The sequence below is a fragment of the Ascaphus truei genome, chromosome 3, assembly GCF_040206685.1.
Source record: "Ascaphus truei isolate aAscTru1 chromosome 3, aAscTru1.hap1, whole genome shotgun sequence".
NCBI lineage: Eukaryota > Metazoa > Chordata > Amphibia > Anura > Ascaphidae > Ascaphus > Ascaphus truei.
This window is the reverse complement of record NC_134485.1, coordinates 81,252,534-81,272,576: the sequence shown is the minus strand read 5'-3', so window position 1 is coordinate 81,272,576 and position 20,043 is coordinate 81,252,534. Positions and strand designations below refer to the sequence as shown.

Here is a 20,043-nt window from a genome sequence, read left to right as displayed (position 1 = left end):
CTCGCTCTTCCATCCAACATTCTCGCTCCTTCTTGCTCCATTCTCGCTCCTTCACCAAATCCTGCCACAGGACTTCATAATTATGGCGAGCAGCTTGGAGTGCAGAAACCAAAGCCTCTTTATCCTGGTTCAAGGATTCAGCTTCCCTTTGTTCCTCCTTTTCCTTTGCCACTGTTCCCGTGACAATTCTGCCGGTCACTCCGGTTTGCAGCACATCTCGGCGCCTTTCTGACGCATGTGCTGACAGCACAGGTTCAAGTGGCTCGGTCACTTCCCCTGTGACTTGAGGAACAGTTTTCTTTTTCTTCTTCTTTCTTTTTGCTTTATTAGCTCCAGAGATATCAGTGGTACTGGGCAATCACTCACTGGTAGCTTCCACATCTTGCTTGCACTCACAGGGCGTTGCTTGCTTTTGCAGCTGTTTGTCTTTGAAAATTTTGGGACACACATCTTCCATGTGACCTACTTCACGACAGGCCCAGCATACTAAATTCATCTGTGGGTACGGCTCTCCTCCCGGGGCCACATACGAGTCGTCGTCATCATCATCGTATGGCCTGAAGGGACACTGTTTTTCAAGATTACGTGCATTGCAAAACAAACATTCCACGTCGGCCATTTTATAAACCCGGCAGAGACAATTTGCTAGCTGCAATTTCACTCACTTCAGCAACTTACATACAGCACTTGCTAGCTGCAAATTCACTCACTTCAGCAAAAAGGCATTAGCTTTACAAACAGCACTTGCTAGATGCAAAAAAAAAAAATTTCTTCAGCAAAACATTTTGGTTTTCTGTTTGGGTTCAGGGTGCTATTTCATCCACACTTCGCACATTCTCTGTGTATGCTAGAAGCACAACTGATATACACAGTGGGACAGACTTCACTCATAGCATCTGTACTTTAGTTCAGCTGGGCGGCCATTTTAAAGCCCCGCATTTATTTGCAAACCCACAGACTTTTTAGTGTCGACCCGCATTCTCCACCATATGTGACAAACGCCCCTCTTTTGTAGTGCTGACGCCTGTCTGGGTTCTTCCCGACACAGTCTTCTAGGGTTGTTTAATACAAAAACAGGATCATGCAAAGTATTAAGCTGCTTAACTCAGGCTTCTGCCTGCTTTATTTTCATCCAAGTAAGGTACTGCAGCTTTAACATGTGTAGGTTAGAGGTACTCAGATACTTTTATTCAGTAGTTCACTCATTTAGTTTTACAGTATTTCCCACATTGTTATTTCAAGTAAAAAAGAAACCAAATGATATAAACAAAATCCTATCCCTTTCAGGGATCTAACTACACGTTAGAATCAGTCTCTCTAACAGCTGCTGGCCAACTAACCTGGTCCCCCAGCTTAAAACAATGCCCTCTCATTTAGGGTCACTTAGATACAGCACAGTCTTTAGCAACAGCAGTAAACATTTGTTTGGTCTTATCTGTTCGTGGTGGGAACTCGGTCCCGTGTCCAGGCAAATCCTCTGGTACTGTGATACTTGGAGGGGCCGTCAACCCCGAAACTGGAAACAGGGGAGCAGCGATACCCCCAGCCTCCAGGCTCTAAGGAGAGAGAGTGAAATGCAAAACCTCTCTGCTCTAAGTACCTGTGCATGTGATTAGAAGAGCAGGTGAGGGAGAACTAGAGCCATTGTAATCTGTGGTCTGGATTTTCCATCCAGCAGTCTGAGTTAATGGGAAGCTGTGGAATGGATCATTTTTAACTATTCCTGCACTTTCTGACCTAAAACGGGGCAGAAAGCTGCCTTACATCTTTGGACTATGTCACAATATATATATATATATATATATATATATATATATATATATATATATATAATATATATATATATATATATATATATATATATATATATATATATATAGCAATGATAAAGAACAATTATGAGCACTTTCATATGTTGCAGGCTCCTGTTTGTATTTATTGAGGGGGGCCACCATTGGACCAGATTTACTTAATGGGTCTAAGCTTTAGCCTGCTTTGACCCAATTCAATTAAATGGGAGTCAAGGCATGCTGAAACTTAGCCCCCTCAAGGTATGCTACAATGTAGTTAATGTAGTTAATCTGGGCCTTTGATTATAAAGCAAAGTTGTATTCTGCAGCAAAGCATACCTGGCAGGGCTGGCACCATAAGAGAGGATGCTTAAGACAGCGAGAGCAAAGGAGAAAAGGAAAGATAAAGGCCCAGATGCACTGACCTCAGTCAGTTTGGCTATTTAACTACTATTAACCTAAAATAGAGTCCTATTTTACTAGAGTTCCAAGTGCTGGATATACCACCCCAAACACATCTTTAAACGTGCAGAGACACCTGTGCAATAAATGGATATGCAAAGTACATTTAAAGGAGTTAAATTAGCATATAGCCCAGATGTGTTCCTTTCTGTGCACAAGTGTAAAATGGGTATAGGGTCATGTTAAACCACGGTCGTTGTTTTTTCCTATAATTACCTCAGTGGATATGCATTAAGGTCACCAAAATAACATTGGTTACTAATTTAGGTAACCTGACAATATTTGCCATGATTTATCAGAGCTTAGTGCCTCTGGGCCTTAGGCTGCGGCCCCGCTGCCTGTGCTGCACGCGCACCTGCGAGGCACGCAGCGTATGCAACCGAGTCCCCTGGTCTGCAGAGAGCTGCAGGGTAAAGACAGGGGGGGCGTGATGGGGGAGTGACGGCGGCGCGGCCGTGACATCACCCGGCAGTTTCGCCCCCATTGCCTGAACCGCCTTGGGCGTGGCCTAGTGCTCCATCGCGACTCCTGCTTTCAATTTTCTTGAGAGCAGGAGTTTCTGTCGGCGCAGCGCGGCGGCCGCCCCTCGCAGCGGGCCCGGCCCCATTGTGGGGCAGATCTTGCCCCTGCAGCGCCCGCCACAGCGGGTGCTACAGTAGCCAGCGGGGATCTGGCCTAAGAAAGGAAAAGCCAAAAAGAAAAAAGACAACCAGGGAGAGAGGCAGAGAGGAAAGATATAGAGTAGAAAGAAAAAAAAACAGGAGGTCCTCATACTGTTAATCGTGGTTTTGCGATCCGGTGCATTAGCATGGAACTGACAGAAAAAGAGCCAAAGCGAGAGCAAAGAAAAAAAAAAAAAAAAGAAAGCAAATAGCGAAAGACAAACAGAAATAGGACAGAAAGTAAAGGAACAGACAGATATAGATAGGACAGACTTTAACAAAAAAATAAATAAAATAGATAAAGTCAAAGATAGAAGAAAGAGCTACATAGCAGAAGGAACAAGAAAGAAGACAGGACAAAGAGGAACAGAGATAAAGACACATACAGAAAAATAAAGAGCAAGAATAGGAGCCACAGGAAAAATGAGCTAAAATGAGTAGTTAAGAGGTATCGGGAGAATCAGCATCTGTGTGAGAAGGATATCATGACCATGGAGTGCTACTCGTATTGATATGAATGTTCTGGGCATCCTTCCTTGAGTTCATCACACGCAAGTATTCTATATTGATAATTTAAAGTGTTAATGCACAATGTTTTGATACATTATATGCACACAAATTGAGGTGTGTTTATGTACAGGATGTAGCCCCGACCCCATTGTATCTCCTTTGGCTGTGTGCGGGAATGAGGGGAGACTGCAGGGGGACCCGAGCGGCACTGTGAGGCTGCGGCTGTATCGGGAGCTCCGGGGCGGTTCGGCGCTACTGCCGGTGGCCATCTTTATTAAAGGAGCATGTGCATTGAGGCCTTGCGCATGCGCAGTGGCTAGGGCAGTGCGGTGACCATTATCAGGCTCCGCGTGGAGTTACTGCATGTCCCGGCAGCCTCTGGGGCTGCTGCCGCATGGGCTGCAGGAGCCAGTGGGGCCTATGGGATCCCGGTTAAGCTTTGTTACATTTGGCGCGCTCAGGAGGGACCATGCCAGTTGGAGACAGGACGCAGGGGGGTGGGGTAGGGTCTGGGTGCAGGGGGCATCCCAGACTGGGCCAGATACCCCCTTAGGCCCCAGATAGGGCCCCGACTCACAGTAGGTTGTGGCTGCTACAGGGGACATTTCCCTAGTAGCTGCTGATAGTCAGAGTATAGCACCAGTGAGATGCCACGCAGTGTTTGCGGCCTGTGGTCTGGGACCAGACCACCGTTGCCGTAATAGACTTTTAAAGGTGAGATCCTCCAACGGAAGTTCACCCCACATAGAGGCGGACGCCTTCGCAGACGACGACGTTGGATCAGACGGATCCCTCTTTGTTATTCAGCAGTATCCAGGTGCTGGAGCCCCGGGCACGTACCTCAACAAATGCACCAACAGTTCACAGGACAGCGCTATTCCACACACTTTTGGGTGGGCCCTGACATTGGGAAAGGACATCAGGGATATGTATATTGGGGACTCTCATCTGGTGTATTGGGGTTGTGTGTGTGGGTTATATACTGTGGGGTACAGGTTGATTATCCTGCGTTCAGTAAAACCAGTTACTATATACTCTGTGTGTGATTATTATTGGTATTGTTCTTGTGAGAGGCTTATCCCACCACGTATGGATCCCTGGCAGGAAGGCGCTGCACCGAGTGAACGAGATTTCACCCCAGGCTCCTAGTGGTGGAGGCTCAGGCCTTCTGGTAGCCAAACAGGTTACAACAGTACTGGTAGTTCCTTCAGTGACAGGGGGAAAAGGGGCTACAAGTATATGTGCCTCTATTCAACATATATCTACCTACAGTGGTGATTAAAATAAAACTAAACAATAAATTGTGAATTTATTTTTGTATTAATGAATTGTTAAGAATTCATTAGTCATAAATACTTATTTAATATACATATTCCTGGAAGGATTTAGTTGCTGCTAACACATTTGGTGATTAGCTCATTCTAGGTGGGGGCACAGCCAAATGTTATTCATTCTCCTTTGAGGGCTCTGTTATATGAAAGGTGTAAGTGGGTTAGTGTAAAGAACCTGGACTTCTACATCAGCTAGGAAACTCAGGGCTGTAGTGAATTGATATACATATAAACGCACACGTAAATAAATGCTACATCCAATATATAAAACCTTACTAATCCCCACTTAAGCGCAAGGTGCCTCTAGCTCTCAGAGAATGTATAATTAAACACACATCTCACCTTTGTTCACCACTATGCGTTTTGTGAGTTTGGATCCTGTGCCTTGTGCAGGTTCTCGATCATTTAAAAAATTATGAAACCATCTTCTCCTTAGCTGTCTTAGCTCTGAGTTACGGGAGACCAACCAAAGTGGCTGATCAATCAAAGCATACCTATGCTCATTCACTGGTTTAGGCTGTAGAACATGGACACCCATGAGTCCTTTAGGATTCCAGTATGGGGTCTGGACCATCCTACGGTCCTGATACCGATCGCCAGCAGCCGCACTGTCAACTGGCGAAACCTGAATACCTGAAGTCCCCCGATTACTTTGCTGGATCACCAAATAAGACCTTTGCAAAAGTAGCAGACTTCCAGCCATTAGGTAAGCAACTGTAAGAAAGAAGAGGAAAAACTGAGCCCGCCTTAAAAACTTCTGTAGACTGAAAAAAGGTTTGGCCATGCCCTTACTGAAGACACAAAAAAAGAAGAAAAAAAAGGGGGGTGGGGGAAGGGGCAAACTGGTACCCCCTTAGGCAAGTCTTAAAATAACACTTTCAGATTATAGCACCTCTTTCAGGAAACTCAATTCATGTCCTCTCAAAGTTCCCACATGACACAGTTTTATAGCCATGTCAGCCATCTTCTCTGAAAATCCAGTGTAAAAAAATTGAACCAGTGCTCCATTATGTGGGGTTGTTTACCACGGGTTAGACAACCTGAGAAAAGAAGAAGCAGAAGTGTGTAAACAGCATTTTTATAAACTTTATTTAAATTGAACTTACATTACACTTTAGCAAGCATTAAATGGTACAGTATGTGGCAATTTGCATATTCAAGTAAAATTCCACAATTTCAGAAAGATAATTCACAGTAGTTCGGTATGTTGGTCATTAAATCACATTATCATAAATAAGCTATGTAACATGGTAATTCCAACCTAAAAACAAGATTTGCAAGGGGCTATGTAGGTTATTCACTCAATAACAATATCCATTAGTGATCATGATGTGAAATGAATGGATATTAATAAGGTCAAACAGTTATTGCAGTTTAGTTAAATATCCACTACCTTAGTTTGTAAAATAACAAGCCAGGGAGAAGGTGTACCTGATTAAGTACCACGTGTAGTTTGAAAGCTTGTACTCCTCCCACACATTCTACATGGAGTAAAGGACAAATTCAGCTACCCACCCTACTTTCTCTACCGTAGTTAGAAACCATAGCCTCGGGGCACACACCCTCTTAACTGAATTGCAGCTCCCTACCATGGTCCACCAAGCACTTTGTCTTTCTAACAGTGGTGTTAAACATAGCATTTGAATAGTACAATACTACTACTAATCTCTAAATGATAGTATGCTCCTATAAACACACTAATATCTACCCATACATACTGTACCTACTACAGTATACTCAAAGCTCTTTGGCAATGTTACTTGTGTACTTATCCAATTTAAATTATAATATCCCCCTGTATTGTAACTGTTTTGAAATGTTGTAAAAATTGTAAAGCGCTGCACACTGTTGGCGCTATTAAAAAAAAATCATAAAATAAAATCTCCAGGTTAGGCACTGGAGATTTTGTGCAAATACTGGAGATTTGTCTCTTATTTGATAATGGGCTTTTAATCTACATGTAGAAGACTAGATTCGTTTTGTTGGGTTGCTGCTTGAAAAAACGATTACTACAGTATGTGCAAAACAGTTTTTTTTCTGAAATTATCAGAGCTGGGCTGATCCATGAACCTTCTGGTTACAAAAAATATTTACTTTTTTAAGTGAAACTTCTTTAGTGGCACCTACAAAAATTTTGCTTGGACAAATCTCCTCCATAGTGATGGAAGTGTGTAACGAAAGTGACGTCGCCCCTGAACTGTGTGTACTGGAAGAGTCCGGTGCTGCTTGCGCATGCCATGCAGGTGCAGCAGTGGCCGGCGTCACTCACATATGCGTAGAAGCAGCCGACAATGCTCACGCTTGCGCAGAAACGGCCGTGTCGCTCACCCGTGCGCAGAAGCGGCCGGCGCCGCTCACGCATGCGCAGAGGCGCACACACAGAGAAGCGCACACACACGATATTTGGATATTTGAGGAATTGCCAGTGAGTATAAATATTGAAGTGCAAATAGAATTTGTTTTACAAATATACCATTTATAATAAAAAATGGAGAAGTGCAAAATGTAAACATAACACATGAATTCTATATAGATTATAATATAGTAACTGTAATGATTATTTAAAAAAACGAGGTGTGTGCTGAGCACACATGTGCTAAGTGAAACTTCTCTGTATTTTGTCATTGAAATTGTATTTTGATTTTGATGTTTTTGATTGAATGAAAGACTTTTGAGAGTATAGCTACAATTTCACTGACAAAACACAAAGAAGTTTCACTTAAAATGCACGTGCTCGCCACCCACACCCTTTTTTTTCCGTGCTGTGAATTCTAATAAAAGAGAGACAAAAAAAAAATGTATGACTACAAGGTATGACTGTGTTGTCATCATCCGATGGAGTCATAGTTTTCTGTTGGAAGTTGAAGAGCGTCTGACCCCATATTGTTTCTGGGATTTAAAAATGAAATTTCTCCCAAACTGTGATCTTAGAGTACAACTCTAAGGCTGCGGACATAGTGTCGCAGCCCGTGCGGAGACACGCTGAGGCTGAGGGAAAGCGGGTGCTTTCCCTGGCCATAGTACTCGGGCCATAGGGGGCGTTCCTGGGGGCGTTTCCAGTGACGTCACGGAGCTGGTCCGACCTCATTGGGCGAACCGCTCACATGACCGCCCTGTCGCGTGATAAATCAGTTGTAACTGATTTTTCGCACATCGCGCGCCCCCTCCTGCCTCCACTCGCACGCTCGACGCCTGTACGCGAACACTGCCTTAAGGCACCATGGATGAAGCCTTAATCTACAAATAATTGGGGGGGGGAGAGGGAGAAAGCAAAGCTAGAAGGCAGAGCAAAAGACTTTAAGATGACCAAAGAAGAGGAAATGTCTACCACAAAAGAACTTACAGTAAATTACTGTGTGCATTGCATTATGGTTCTCAGTAAATGGCAAATAGGGTACATGTGTTTAGCAACAAGGTGAAGTAGTGACCAATTTTTTCCAGGCTACTAAAATGCATCTTTGTAAACGTAGACTTTCTATTTAGCCTTCAAGATGAGGAAAGCGGGTTGTAAGCTCTGCATAATTAGACTGTAAGCTCTTTGGAGCAGGAACTCCTTTTCCTAAATGTTACTTTTATGTCTGAAGCACTTCTCCCCTTTATGTATTATTTAGATTATTTTATATTTATATGATTGTCACGTATATTACTGCTGTGAAGCGCTATGTACATTAATGATGCTATCTACATAAAGACATACATACATACATACATGACACATCAAGAGATAGCGGCAGTTAATGACGAACGCGAAGACATGAAAAGAAGGGAGCAAGGAGTGGGAAAGTAGCAAGAAATTAGAAATAATGGAAATTAGAAATAATGGAGGTATATTTACTAAAGTCTCCAACCTGCAAAAAAAAAAAAAATACTATTTTTATCAAAGAAAGGCAATCTCATTGAAAAGAATTCAAATTTGCATCTGATAAAACTGGTGCAATTCCGTCTTGGAGTTCAGAGACTTTAGTAAAAAGTCCCCAATACAGGGGCTTATGCAGAGAGGTACGTACCAGATAGGCTTAAATTCGCCACAGGATTGGCATTTAATTTTGTCCTATGCAGGGTACTCCGGTAGCGCGGTGTACATGAAATTGTTAATTAGGCGAGTTTCACGCCAAGTGAAACTCGCCATTCTGAGGCGCGCGGTATTTGGCCACAATACAAAATTTCACCCGAACGCGCCATTTAGTAGCTCCGATTGGCGCGTACATGCGCATCAGAGCTACTGGAATCGTGCATGTTTTTGCATTGGCGTAATCACGCTTCTCGCCACACGTCTGGCGAATTTGAATTGGCCCGCCAAGTTCTCGCCACTAACTGTTTAGATGCGGACATTTTTGCCACAAACCTGGCGAAATTGAACTTAACTTACCTCTCTGCATAAGCCCCACAGTATGTAACAAAGAGAATTGTTGTGGCTAGAATTTGTGCAACAGTATTGCAGAATCAAAGTCATAAACTAAATACAGTAGATAAAAACACTAGCTTTGAGACAATTCCATTACTCTCTGCACTTGCTAATTAAATGTCTATGCAACAAAATATAATTTAACGTGATTCAAGATCCAGTTCAGGTCTTTTATGTTAAAGAAGGGGTTTAATAAATAAAACATTACCTGTGGGTGCATATCAAAAACAAAAGAGGAATATAGATTCCTTAGAAGACTTAGAAAGAGGCCAAGTAGCCGCGAATGGGAAAGAAGATCAAAAAGAAAAAAGGATAGGGGAAAACAAAGACACTGAGAAATGTGATGGAGGCACAAAGAAAGAAATCAATGAATATCAAGTAAGATACACTAAGACAATGCATCAATGCTTAAATAGCTCCAGTACATGTTCTAACTCCAGAACAACATTAGTCAAGTACAAGCAGATCAGTCTGAATCTAACTTTGATATTAAGGTGATTGATTAACCAACGGTCTGCGCTGATTGCCTTTTTTTTTGTATTTTATGTTATACTTCCTTATTTTAGTTATTAAAACTTTAATAGATCTCCTCTTGCCCTTGACCTCAGAGTCCTCAAAGTATTGTAACTCCCCCCCCCCCCCCCATCCCTTGAAACATACCTTTAAATAAAACTTGCACACAAGAAAAAGTCTGGAGGTTCAACAGCCACGGCTTTTATTAAAATATTAATGACAGGAACAGCAAGTGCCAAAACCCTGCTAGAGTGCTCCACCGAGTGGTGCTCAACCATGGCCTGCACCTCCCCACCCCACCCCTTTTCCACCCAAGCCAGGCACCACGCAACCGCTGCCGGTTAAATGATTCATCATCAGCTGCGAGAATGAGCCCCAGGTACCCACCACATGAGCTCTGCCCACTCGCCAATAAAATGTCACCACTAGACATTACAGTAAACACAGAGCCCAGTCTGGTAAAGTTACCCTGCACTTACCCCCAAATCAGCCGCCTGGATGCATTCATCATAGAGCCCCAATTCACATACACACACACAGTAAGGCACTGAAGACTTAACTCCCTCACTCTACAGATGTATGCTGTGCTAGGATGTGGACAATTAACTCCAGAACAGGGCTTTAAAGGCAGAAACTTACTCCCAGTCAGTACTACCTGTTCCAGAACCTGCAGAGACAGGTCAAGAGGCTGTGGGACTGCAAAGAATGGTGTAGCTAGGAGGTGCAGAACTGCAGCCATTAACAAGGTTAGCCAGGAGGAAGGCAAGGTGACCAGGGGACGTGCCTGGCACAGGAGGACTTATATTAGGAGCCTTATCCCAACCAGCAAGGACTCCAGTTGGAACAGTTCCTAGGCCTGCTGGATGCAGTGCCTGTTTGTACCAAGCCCACAGCCTGAGAGGATCAGAGAGAGAGACTTCACATGTTGTCGCTTACAGAGGTAAAAGGGCTAAGGATCAAATAATAAGAGCTTGGCTCTCCAATCTGTAGTTAAGGAACTTAACAAGTATGTTAGTTCATGCTCCACAGAACTAGGTATTTTGTTTTCGCTCCTGATCCATTTGTGCCCTTTTTTTTTTTAATAAACTTGATAAGCGAACCCTATGTTTCCTGCCATAATGTGACAGGAAAAATCCTACAAAGTGGCTGATGTGTCACAATAGGTTGAGAATTTAGACACTCTAAAAGGCATAGCACCTAAAGGTCTGCGGGTTTAAAAAGGGAAATAAACCACATGAGTTTTAAAAATGGCTGCTTACAGTAGCAGGAGTAAAACTGCTACAGAGACACTTACGAGAGAGATGAACTCTGCAAGTAAAGTCTGCCACAGCTGCTTGACTACCAGCTGTGATTGTAGCATATACATAACTGTATTGATGCAATAGCGCCTTTCCGAGGTCGGTGTGAAGATTACATTTTAAAGTGTGAGAATGGAGACTATAATGTGTTTATTGTGTAATGAGCCTGGCCACATGGGTGTCCCTTCAGGAATGAGCATTCCTAAGTGGCCCAGCAAAGGGGCACAATACCGAAGTGTTTATGATGTAAAGAACCCGGACACACGGAACAGTGCCCCTTCAGGTCATATGATGACGACTCCTATGTAGCCCCAGGAAAAGAGCAGCATCAGCAGCATGAGGAATATTTGTTCCAGTCAGCCAAGCAACTGCAGCAGCAAGCAACTCGCTAGGGATGCAAGAAAGATGCAGAAGCTTTTAACAATGAGTGTGTGCTCAGGACCACTGATGCATCAGTCTTCCAAGGTAAAGAGGAAGAGAGAGAAAAGGAAAAGTTCTTACAGAGGAAGTTGCAGAACCGTTTATAGATGATCCTGGGACATCAGGAAAGCGTGTGTTAGAAAGAAATTGAGATGTACTGCAGACCAGATTGACTGAAAGATTCATCAGGAATCTCCAGAGGCTTCTCGGAATCAGGGGCCCATAGGTAGCAGAGGGTCCAATGCTGAAGTTGTGTACCCAGAATGTGTGTTTATCCGGTTCTGACCATTAGAACCCCTCAGCTAATACCAGGAAAGTGGACCGGGAACCAAATTGACGATTCTTTGATCCACACTGCAAACTGCCAGGCATGACTTGTCTTCTCCGTGAACAATTAGATTAAGAGCAAGAATCCAAGGCTGAGCTACAGAGGGGTCTCTCTGCAGCGAAAAAAATGTGTGTGTCTATGGAGAAGATAAAGTATCTCGTGCAGAGTGAGTTGGAAGATGTGACGACAAGTCTGGAAAAGGCAAATGCTGCTGTTGCCCCTATTGATAAGAAGCAGAGAAAGACTGACAAAATGTTTGCTGACTGGAAGCAGTACTATGAGATCTCAGAAAGAGGTTTACAATCTCAGCACAGAGCCGGAACACTCTCACCACCGAGCTGTGTAACTTGAAGGATGCTGATGGAAAGAACCTGATTAATATAAAGACTGTAAAAAGAGAAAATACAAGTTCCAGATTTGGCTGACCAGGTCAGTGAAAGGAATGAGAAGCTTCATGAGCTAGAAAAAAATAAGAAATTATTTGAACAAGAAAAGTCAAGGATGCTGTTAGCACTGGAAGCAGAGGGTGCCTTGGAGCAGGAAAGAGGCAAGTCCCTATGTTTCCAGTTAGAACTTTCTCAGGTACGAGCAGACTCTGAAAGAAAGAGAAGTATTCTAACAATTCAGAAATACTATAAAACTCTTTTCCAAGGAAAGATCGAGAGAAAAAGTTAACTACGCAAACGCTCCTCATACAGGCTGCCTACAGGGGGATGAAAGCATGTCAACTTTACCACCAAATGAATGCAGCCTCCCTTCATCAGTTAGCAGGAACAGTGGTACAGCTGCCCGAAACTAAACATAGAACTCACCAGCAAAAAAAGATCGGTAAAGACAATTTATTAAACTACATTAAAAAAAACACAAACAAAAAAGAATCCACCCACGCATTTCACGCCCACACTGGCTCTTTCTCAAGGAGTATTTTTTTTATATAGTCTAATAAATTGTTTTTACCGATCTTTTTTTTGCTGGTGAGTTCTATTTTTAGCTAGGGGCGGCTGTACCACTGATCGTTTTTGTTCCTGCTTATCATTTTTGATCAGAGACGCCACAGGAGGATAAGATCACCCGTCTGGGTACACCACGCTGTTATTGAGGAGAGGGGAACAGTGACCAATCGTGAGTACAAGAGGTACTCCACACCGGATACTTCAAAGGAGACATTGTTTTATTCATTGCAGCCATATTAGGCTGGCCGTGGGAAATATAATTCCCCTTGGCACTACAGGTCTGATTCACACAGATCGGTTTATTTCTCCACTCCTCCATTACCTCCTATACAAGCAGCGTGCATTTCCATTTAACACCATTTGGACCCCGTCTTTATTACCTATACATTTTGGCTTCATATAACCAGTGGGGCTGTTCCTGGAGCTTATAGACATTTTTTCTATCTATATCCCTTCTTCAGTCAGTTTCGGCAATTCAACGACAAAGAAACTAGAATGGACATTTGAATCAATGTGTGATTGCACTCCAGTCGTGCTACAGTGCCCGCATGGTCCAAAACAGATTCCTTACTATGAAAGCAGCCGCTATAAAGATTCAGTCTGTGGATAGAATGAGACAGAAACATATCCGCTATCTCACGCTGAGAAGGGTGTCACCGATTGTCCAGCGGTGCTTTCGTCGGAATAAATGTATGCATCGTGAATGAGAGGCTCAAGACTACAAGTCTGCCAACTGCAAAGGAGAGATACCACTGGGTACAGAGTTGATTTGAACTCAGTCAAGGAAAAAAAAACACAGAAAGACTACACTAAAGCTAACATTTCAAAATAAAAGCCTTTATTCACATGCTTTTGTTTCATTCACACTGTTCACAGTGTAATGTAAGTATGAAGTGTGAAGTATTTAGCTAAGATCAAGCAAACGGTTTAGAACCGTAACCGGAATTATTGAACTGGTACTTTGCATAGATCGATTATGTCTGCTCCAAATATGTACCTACATTCCAAATTTGAAGTTAAATCGAACAATTCCGTGTGGAGCTAGAGTGGCAAAAACAATGTTTTCACGAACATTTGTTTGGGGGCTACCCAGCTCTATGGGCCAAACATACCAAAACTCCACCTATGCTCTTCCTTTTGATCCTATTCGATAGCATGCCAAGTTTGGTGGCTCTAGAATTAAGCATGTGGATTTGTATAGCTGGTCAAACAAAAACAAGCAAACTGTCTGAATTATAGTACAGATAAACAAAATCTTTTTTTTTTTTTTTTTTTTAAATACACACATTTTCTTTTAAAAAAGACAGAGAGAAATAACATCAAAAACTTTTTTTTTACCTTTCTTTTTATTTAACAAGCACAAAGTACAAAGTCAAATAAAAACAGCCAATAAAAGCGGGTGGGTGGGGAAATGTTCTTGGGAGAGGCGCGTGATGCCTGCTCCCGCCCCTGCCCACAGACTACAGAACCTCCCTCCCCCCAGGTCATGTCGCTCCACAAGCCTAAATTACGGAGGCAAGGGAAAGGGGGGAGGCTGGCCCCTGTGGTCATGCCACCTTTTTACATAAGGCTCAGGGCTACTTTTCCCAACACTGTTTGAACAGTGTTTTAATTATTATTAGTGTGGGAGGTTAAAATGGAGTTCCCCCCAGAGCCCAGTTTAGTCCACAGGTTACCATGCTAATCTGAGAAGGTACAGCTTAAGAAATCATGATTTTTAACACTAAAAAACTAAAATGATATAGGCTAATGGAGGAAAAGAGTTGCTGCTTCAATGAAAGCATACTACAGATGTGCACATACCAATTAATTTAATCTAATTTAAAAAGTTACTACGGACGGAAAAGAAAACACTGGTGTCAAAATTGATGTTTTAAAATTTGGAGGAAAACTTTTATAAATCAGCTCTAAATACTTATATTCATAGCTGTCTTCATCAGTAAATCAAAAGCTTATTTTAAAGGAATTGGACTGGGTAATGTTTTCTTTTCAAGTATACTTTGCTGAGGCTGTTAGCATATCTGTTCCTCACAGGGATAGAATTGTCCAAGCAAGAAAAAGCTTCTTTATGCTTCAGGCAACCTTTCACCTCTTGTTGCAAATAAAAGCCGGCATCATGCCCGGGGTGACTGGGTCCCCTCCCTATGTCCAACTCAATTCCTGTTCTATGAAACTGTGAAAGCTTAGAGGGAGCTTTTTCAACATAAATTCGTCAGAGAAAATGGCTGTAGCTTTTGTGTACTGTAACTCATAGAGGGCTCCTGTGTCTGTGGGCACTAAAGAGGCTATTCATTTCAACCAGACCAAGAGCAGCACAGAAAATGAAAGGCAGCCTTTTTAGGCTATAAAAGCAAGGTGTGTTGTATTTGGTCATGTCATTGATAGGATGGTTAATGTGCAATATCCCATTGCTCTCTGCACTGGAAAAGGGAAAAACAAACAACAAAAGGTGAACAAGAGAAATGCAAAATGTGATACAAGGCTGCAATGAGAGTAGAGTATATTTACACAATAGCAAAAATAACCTGAATAAATGCAAAAGGTTAACTTTATCTCCAATTAGATGCAGAATGTAGGGAGCACTGTTCTTTTAGTTTTTCGATCTAATGAAGGCTACAGAGAAATAGTTTTTTTTATAGTATGAAATATTTTACGTATATAGCATTCTTGTTACACAAGCATGTAAAAAAAATGAATAGGTCTTTTGAAGCCGCAGTACAATACCACCGGTTTTTTTTTTGCCCTTTTACATTTATCTTTATCGGAATGGGGCACATTATGAGCCATAACTTTATTTTGAGGAGACTGCACTATGGAAAAGAGGAATATGGGCTCAAGGAGGTCAGACCCATGTGGTCATACTTCAGGAGTTCCCACAGTTCAGGAAACAACATGGATTTCTGATCTAAATGCTAGCACTACCAGCATCAAATGTCTCCAGGGCCGCCAACAGAAATCATGGGGCCCAGGACAAATATGGGCCTGGGGGGTTTAAATATGGGCTGGGGGGGTTATATATGGGCCTGGGGGCTACATATAACATATGTATGTGTATATATATATATATATATATATATATATATATATATATATGAAAAAAAGAGAAAAGAAAAAACAGGCGCAAACCTAGTGCATTAACATAATAAAATTTGTATTTCAAGGAACATAAAATCTTTCAAATGCACAAGGTTTGCGCTTGTTTTTTCTTTTCTCTTTTTTTCAGATATGGTTAGGGACTGGTGATCCCTTCGAAACGGGCTGCAAGAACCTGGTGCAGTTATCATTGGAACAGGACTTTTTTTTATCTTTTAAGGTTTTTTCCTTACTTTTATTTTTTATTTTCACTTTTTCACTTTTTATATATATTTTTTTGGCATTAAAGTTTTTCAATATATTTTTTAACCCATATATAGGATTTTTATATCCAATATTAGCTGTGAATTAGTCCTTATTGCTATATTTATTTAGTCTTTATCTTTGTGTATTAGTCTCGCATTAGCCACCCCACCAAGCACCCTTTCATGATTAGCTTGACCGGTTCACTATATTAATTGGTTATATCTAGAGGCGCTACTTCATTTTTTGTTTGTTTTGTTCTATATATATATATATATATATATATATATATATATATATATGAAAAACAATACATTTAAAACCCACCCAAATACCTATTAAAAAAAGACCCCAGTGCATCTAAAAGAAGACCCCAATGCATCTAATAAAAAGAACCAAATGCATCTAAAAAAAGAAGCTAATGCATCTAAAAAAAAGAACCCAATGCATCTAGAAAAATAACCCAATGCATCTAAAAAAAGAAGCCAATGCATCTAAAAAAAGACCCCAATGCATTTAAAGAAGACACATTGCGTTTAAAAAAAGACCCCAAAACATTTTAAAAAGACCCCAATACATCTACAAAAGAACCCAATACATCTAAAAAAAGAGAACAATCCATAAAAAAACAAAAAAACAATACATATAAAAAACCCTCCCCAATACATATAAAAAATACCACAACCCATATAAAAATACCCCCAAGCCCCCCAATACATATAAAAATACCCCCAAGCCCCAATACATATAAAAAATACCACAACCCATATAAAAACACCCCCAAGCCCCCCAATACATATAAAAATACCCCCAAGCCCCCAATACATATAAAAATACCCCCAGTCCCACAATACATATACAAATACACCCCAAGCCCCCAATACATATACAAATACCCCCCAAGCCCAATACATATAAAAAATACCCCCAAGCCCAATACATATAAAAATACCCTCAAGCCCTCCAATACATATCAAAATACAGACTTACCTTGGGTCAGGCCAGGCCTGGTGTATGCGGGGTCCGCTGGCTGGGGTGGGGGGCAGCCGTCCAGCGCTGCAAATTCCCCCCCCCCCCCCGACCTCTGGCCAGACCTTGCTGCCGGTTGCGGCCGAGCTCTGGCTCTCAGCTGCCTGTAAGACTCTTTTATGTCCCACGCCGCCGAGCTTCCACTGCCGGCATGCGACGGGGCTCTCTGACATCAGAGCGCGGCACGCCGGAAGCTGGGCCAAGTTTACTTCCGGCGCGCTGACATCAGAGAGCCCCATCGCAAGGCAGCCTGGGATACAGAAAGGAATAAGCTTATAGGCAGCAGAGAGACGGGGGCCCGGGCGCGACCGGCAGCAGGGCCTGGACAGAGGTCGGGGGAAATTTGAAGCGCCAGCCGCCCCCTCCCCCCAGTCAGCGGGCCCGGGACACCAGCCCTGGCAGACCCTCCCTGTTGGTGGCCCTGCCCAACTCCAGCGAGTAAAGGTTTGTATAGTTGCTGGATAGTATAATGAAGCCCACATTTGTATCTGGCCCATCTGTGCCCCAATTTCCTGCCTAGTATTTACTGCTGCGCATGAATCTTTTTGATTTAATATTTAAACTGATTGCTGGGGGAGAGCGCTTGGCCTCTGTAAGTGCCTCTTACCATCTATCCGGCATCTCATCTCTGCGATGTCACGGTGTCACGTTGCTGAAATAAGGAGCAGGAGGAGATGAAGGAGCAGGTAAGAGGCCCCATGTTCTTCCCCAGCACCGAGCCCTGCTAAATTTCAAACCGGCCCTGCTTGCCCCCAACTCTTGTTGAATCACTACTACTGGCAACTAGACTTAGAGGCCTATTCTGCTAGCTGCAAGAAGTGCATATCCTTGCGGAAAGAGCCCTTTTCCCCTTGGATATGCAGGCCATAAAAGCATTTCTTTCATGTCCAAACCGAGGGATGAAGGTTTTTTCTAAAGAGCTATTTCCGGTTCTGCAAATAAATGCTAAAAAAAACTTTGTGATTTCCGTAATTTTCAATGGTGTTCACAAACGTTTTTCTCGTATATATAGATATAATACACACCCACACACAATTTAATAAGGGGCTCATAACCCCCTTCAGTAATTGTATAATGGCCAGTTTATAGAATGTGGATGTGCCGAGTGACCTACCCATGTATAGTCAGTCAGTTTTGTTTAAAAAAAAAAAAAAAAGTGTAACTTGTACTGTATGTTTATTTGCTCAGAATGTGAAATTTCAATAGATGTGATATTGTGAGATCAGAAAAAAAAATCCGCTTCTTATTGCCTTGTTAAATTGCATAATTTTACATGTACATTTTCACAGCTACTAGAATTGGCCTCATAGTCCAACCTGTGGATTCTAGCAAACTCTTTTCTAGTCTTAAGGTTCTTTTACTTACTCTAACCATTGAAAGTAAATGGAACCTATTCCTGCTCCTCCAGCTATTGTTTCCATGCCAGCTTTACATACTAGGTAAAGAGAGTAGCGATAAAATATTAGCAAACTTGTACATTTTCTGTGTGTACATCATTCTCTTTCCATGCCAGATTTGTTCAAATCATTTTTTAGATAGTCAGTTAAAATGGAATACAACGTTCATAGTAAATTATTGCCATTTTGAGATAATAGGATCAGTACATACAGTAGATATCCTATTGCGTGAAAAAATCTAAAGAGGTTCATACAATATCTTGAAATTTGGATTCTGTGTACAGTAAATTAGTCAGTAAAAAGTAATCTGAGCAGAGACCATCTTAAAAGGCACTCATATACAGGCATACCCCTCATTAACGTACGCAATGTGTCCAGAGCATGTATGTAAAGCGAAAATGTACTTAAAGTGAAGCACTACTGTTTCTCCACTTATCTATGCATGGACTATACTGCAATCGTCCTATACGTGCATAACTGATGTAAATAACGCATTTGTAACAGGCTCTATAGTCTCCCCGCTTGCGCACAGCTTCGGTACAGGTATGGAGCTGGTATTGCTGTTCAGGATGTGTTACCAGGCGCATGCGTGAGCTGCCGTTTGCCTATTGGGCGATATGTCTTTACTCGCGAGTGTACTTAAAGTGAGTCTCCTTAAAACGGGGTATGCCTGTAGATCTTCAAAAATGTATCTTATAACATGATTAACACGTGTATTTCACTTTCAAAACGGAACTTCAAAAATATCTAAACATTATTACTACACCCCATCATCTTCCCCATAGTAGTCATCAAGTAATTAAGAGAGTAATTGTCACCGTGAGATAAAACTATTGGGCTTAGAGATCTAAAAACCAGGACAACCTCAATCATCCAATTGTGGTATAATGACACATTTTCAGTACAGGATTATAGAATTACCAAAAAAAGGAGAAACAAAAAGATATCAATGTCCAAAATTACAGCGAGACTGACATTAAAAATGTGATGATGATGTCATCAACTTGGCATCTAATTTGCAGCAAGGTGCTGGTTTGTTTTGAAAGACAATATTTTGTACCTTTCAGGCTTGCTGCAGAATGTAAAAAAAAGCAAACATGAGCCATACAATCAGTGTTTAACCTCTACCTGCAACTCTGCAGTTCATTACAGCAAGGAAGTTGTGTTCACATTGATGTGCAGAGATAAGATTTGAATCTTGTTCATTTCAGATTTATTTATCCAAAAAACAATGCTCACCACCAGGAAAGCACTGCCATAAGCAGACCTTAGGAGACCTATTTTCTGCTCCTAAAACTCATTGCAGCAGACAGAAACAAGCCACGTTTCTGACGGGTCATGGGAAACAAGAAAATCACATTTGGCAGCTGCATCAGTGAGCTGAGCAGAAAAAAGGAGAGATTTCTCCTTTAAGCTGAAACAGTAACCGCAAAAAACCTTCGGCTATTCTATTCATGTTTCTTTCTCAGGCTTAAGAAATAAAAAACAGGGCAGATGAGGAGAAGGTAATGGCTTGATTGGCGGGTGAATGTTCAATACCCTCACTCTACATCTTGCATATCTCACGCTCAGGTTAATTCCCCAAAGCCTGGCTTGGTTGTTCTTTAGC

General features: G+C 42.0%; 1 protein-coding gene across 4 annotated transcripts in view; it reads right to left on the bottom strand.

Annotated features, from left to right (window-relative positions):
- Nucleotides 1-20,043, bottom strand: part of WSCD1 (WSC domain containing 1) — a 162,357-nt gene that overhangs the window by 116,589 nt on the left and 25,725 nt on the right. For 2 of the 4 annotated variants that reach the window (XM_075594407.1, XM_075594405.1), the window contains exon 2: nucleotides 5,098-5,795. The exons of 1 other annotated variant lie outside the window; for it this stretch is intronic. In XM_075594407.1, the coding sequence (XP_075450522.1) occupies nucleotides 5,098-5,539 (442 nt within the window). In that variant the 5' untranslated portion in view covers nucleotides 5,540-5,795. The remainder of the gene's footprint in view (nucleotides 1-5,097; nucleotides 5,796-20,043) is intronic. One more of the 4 variants, XM_075594406.1, reaches the window with a different exon arrangement.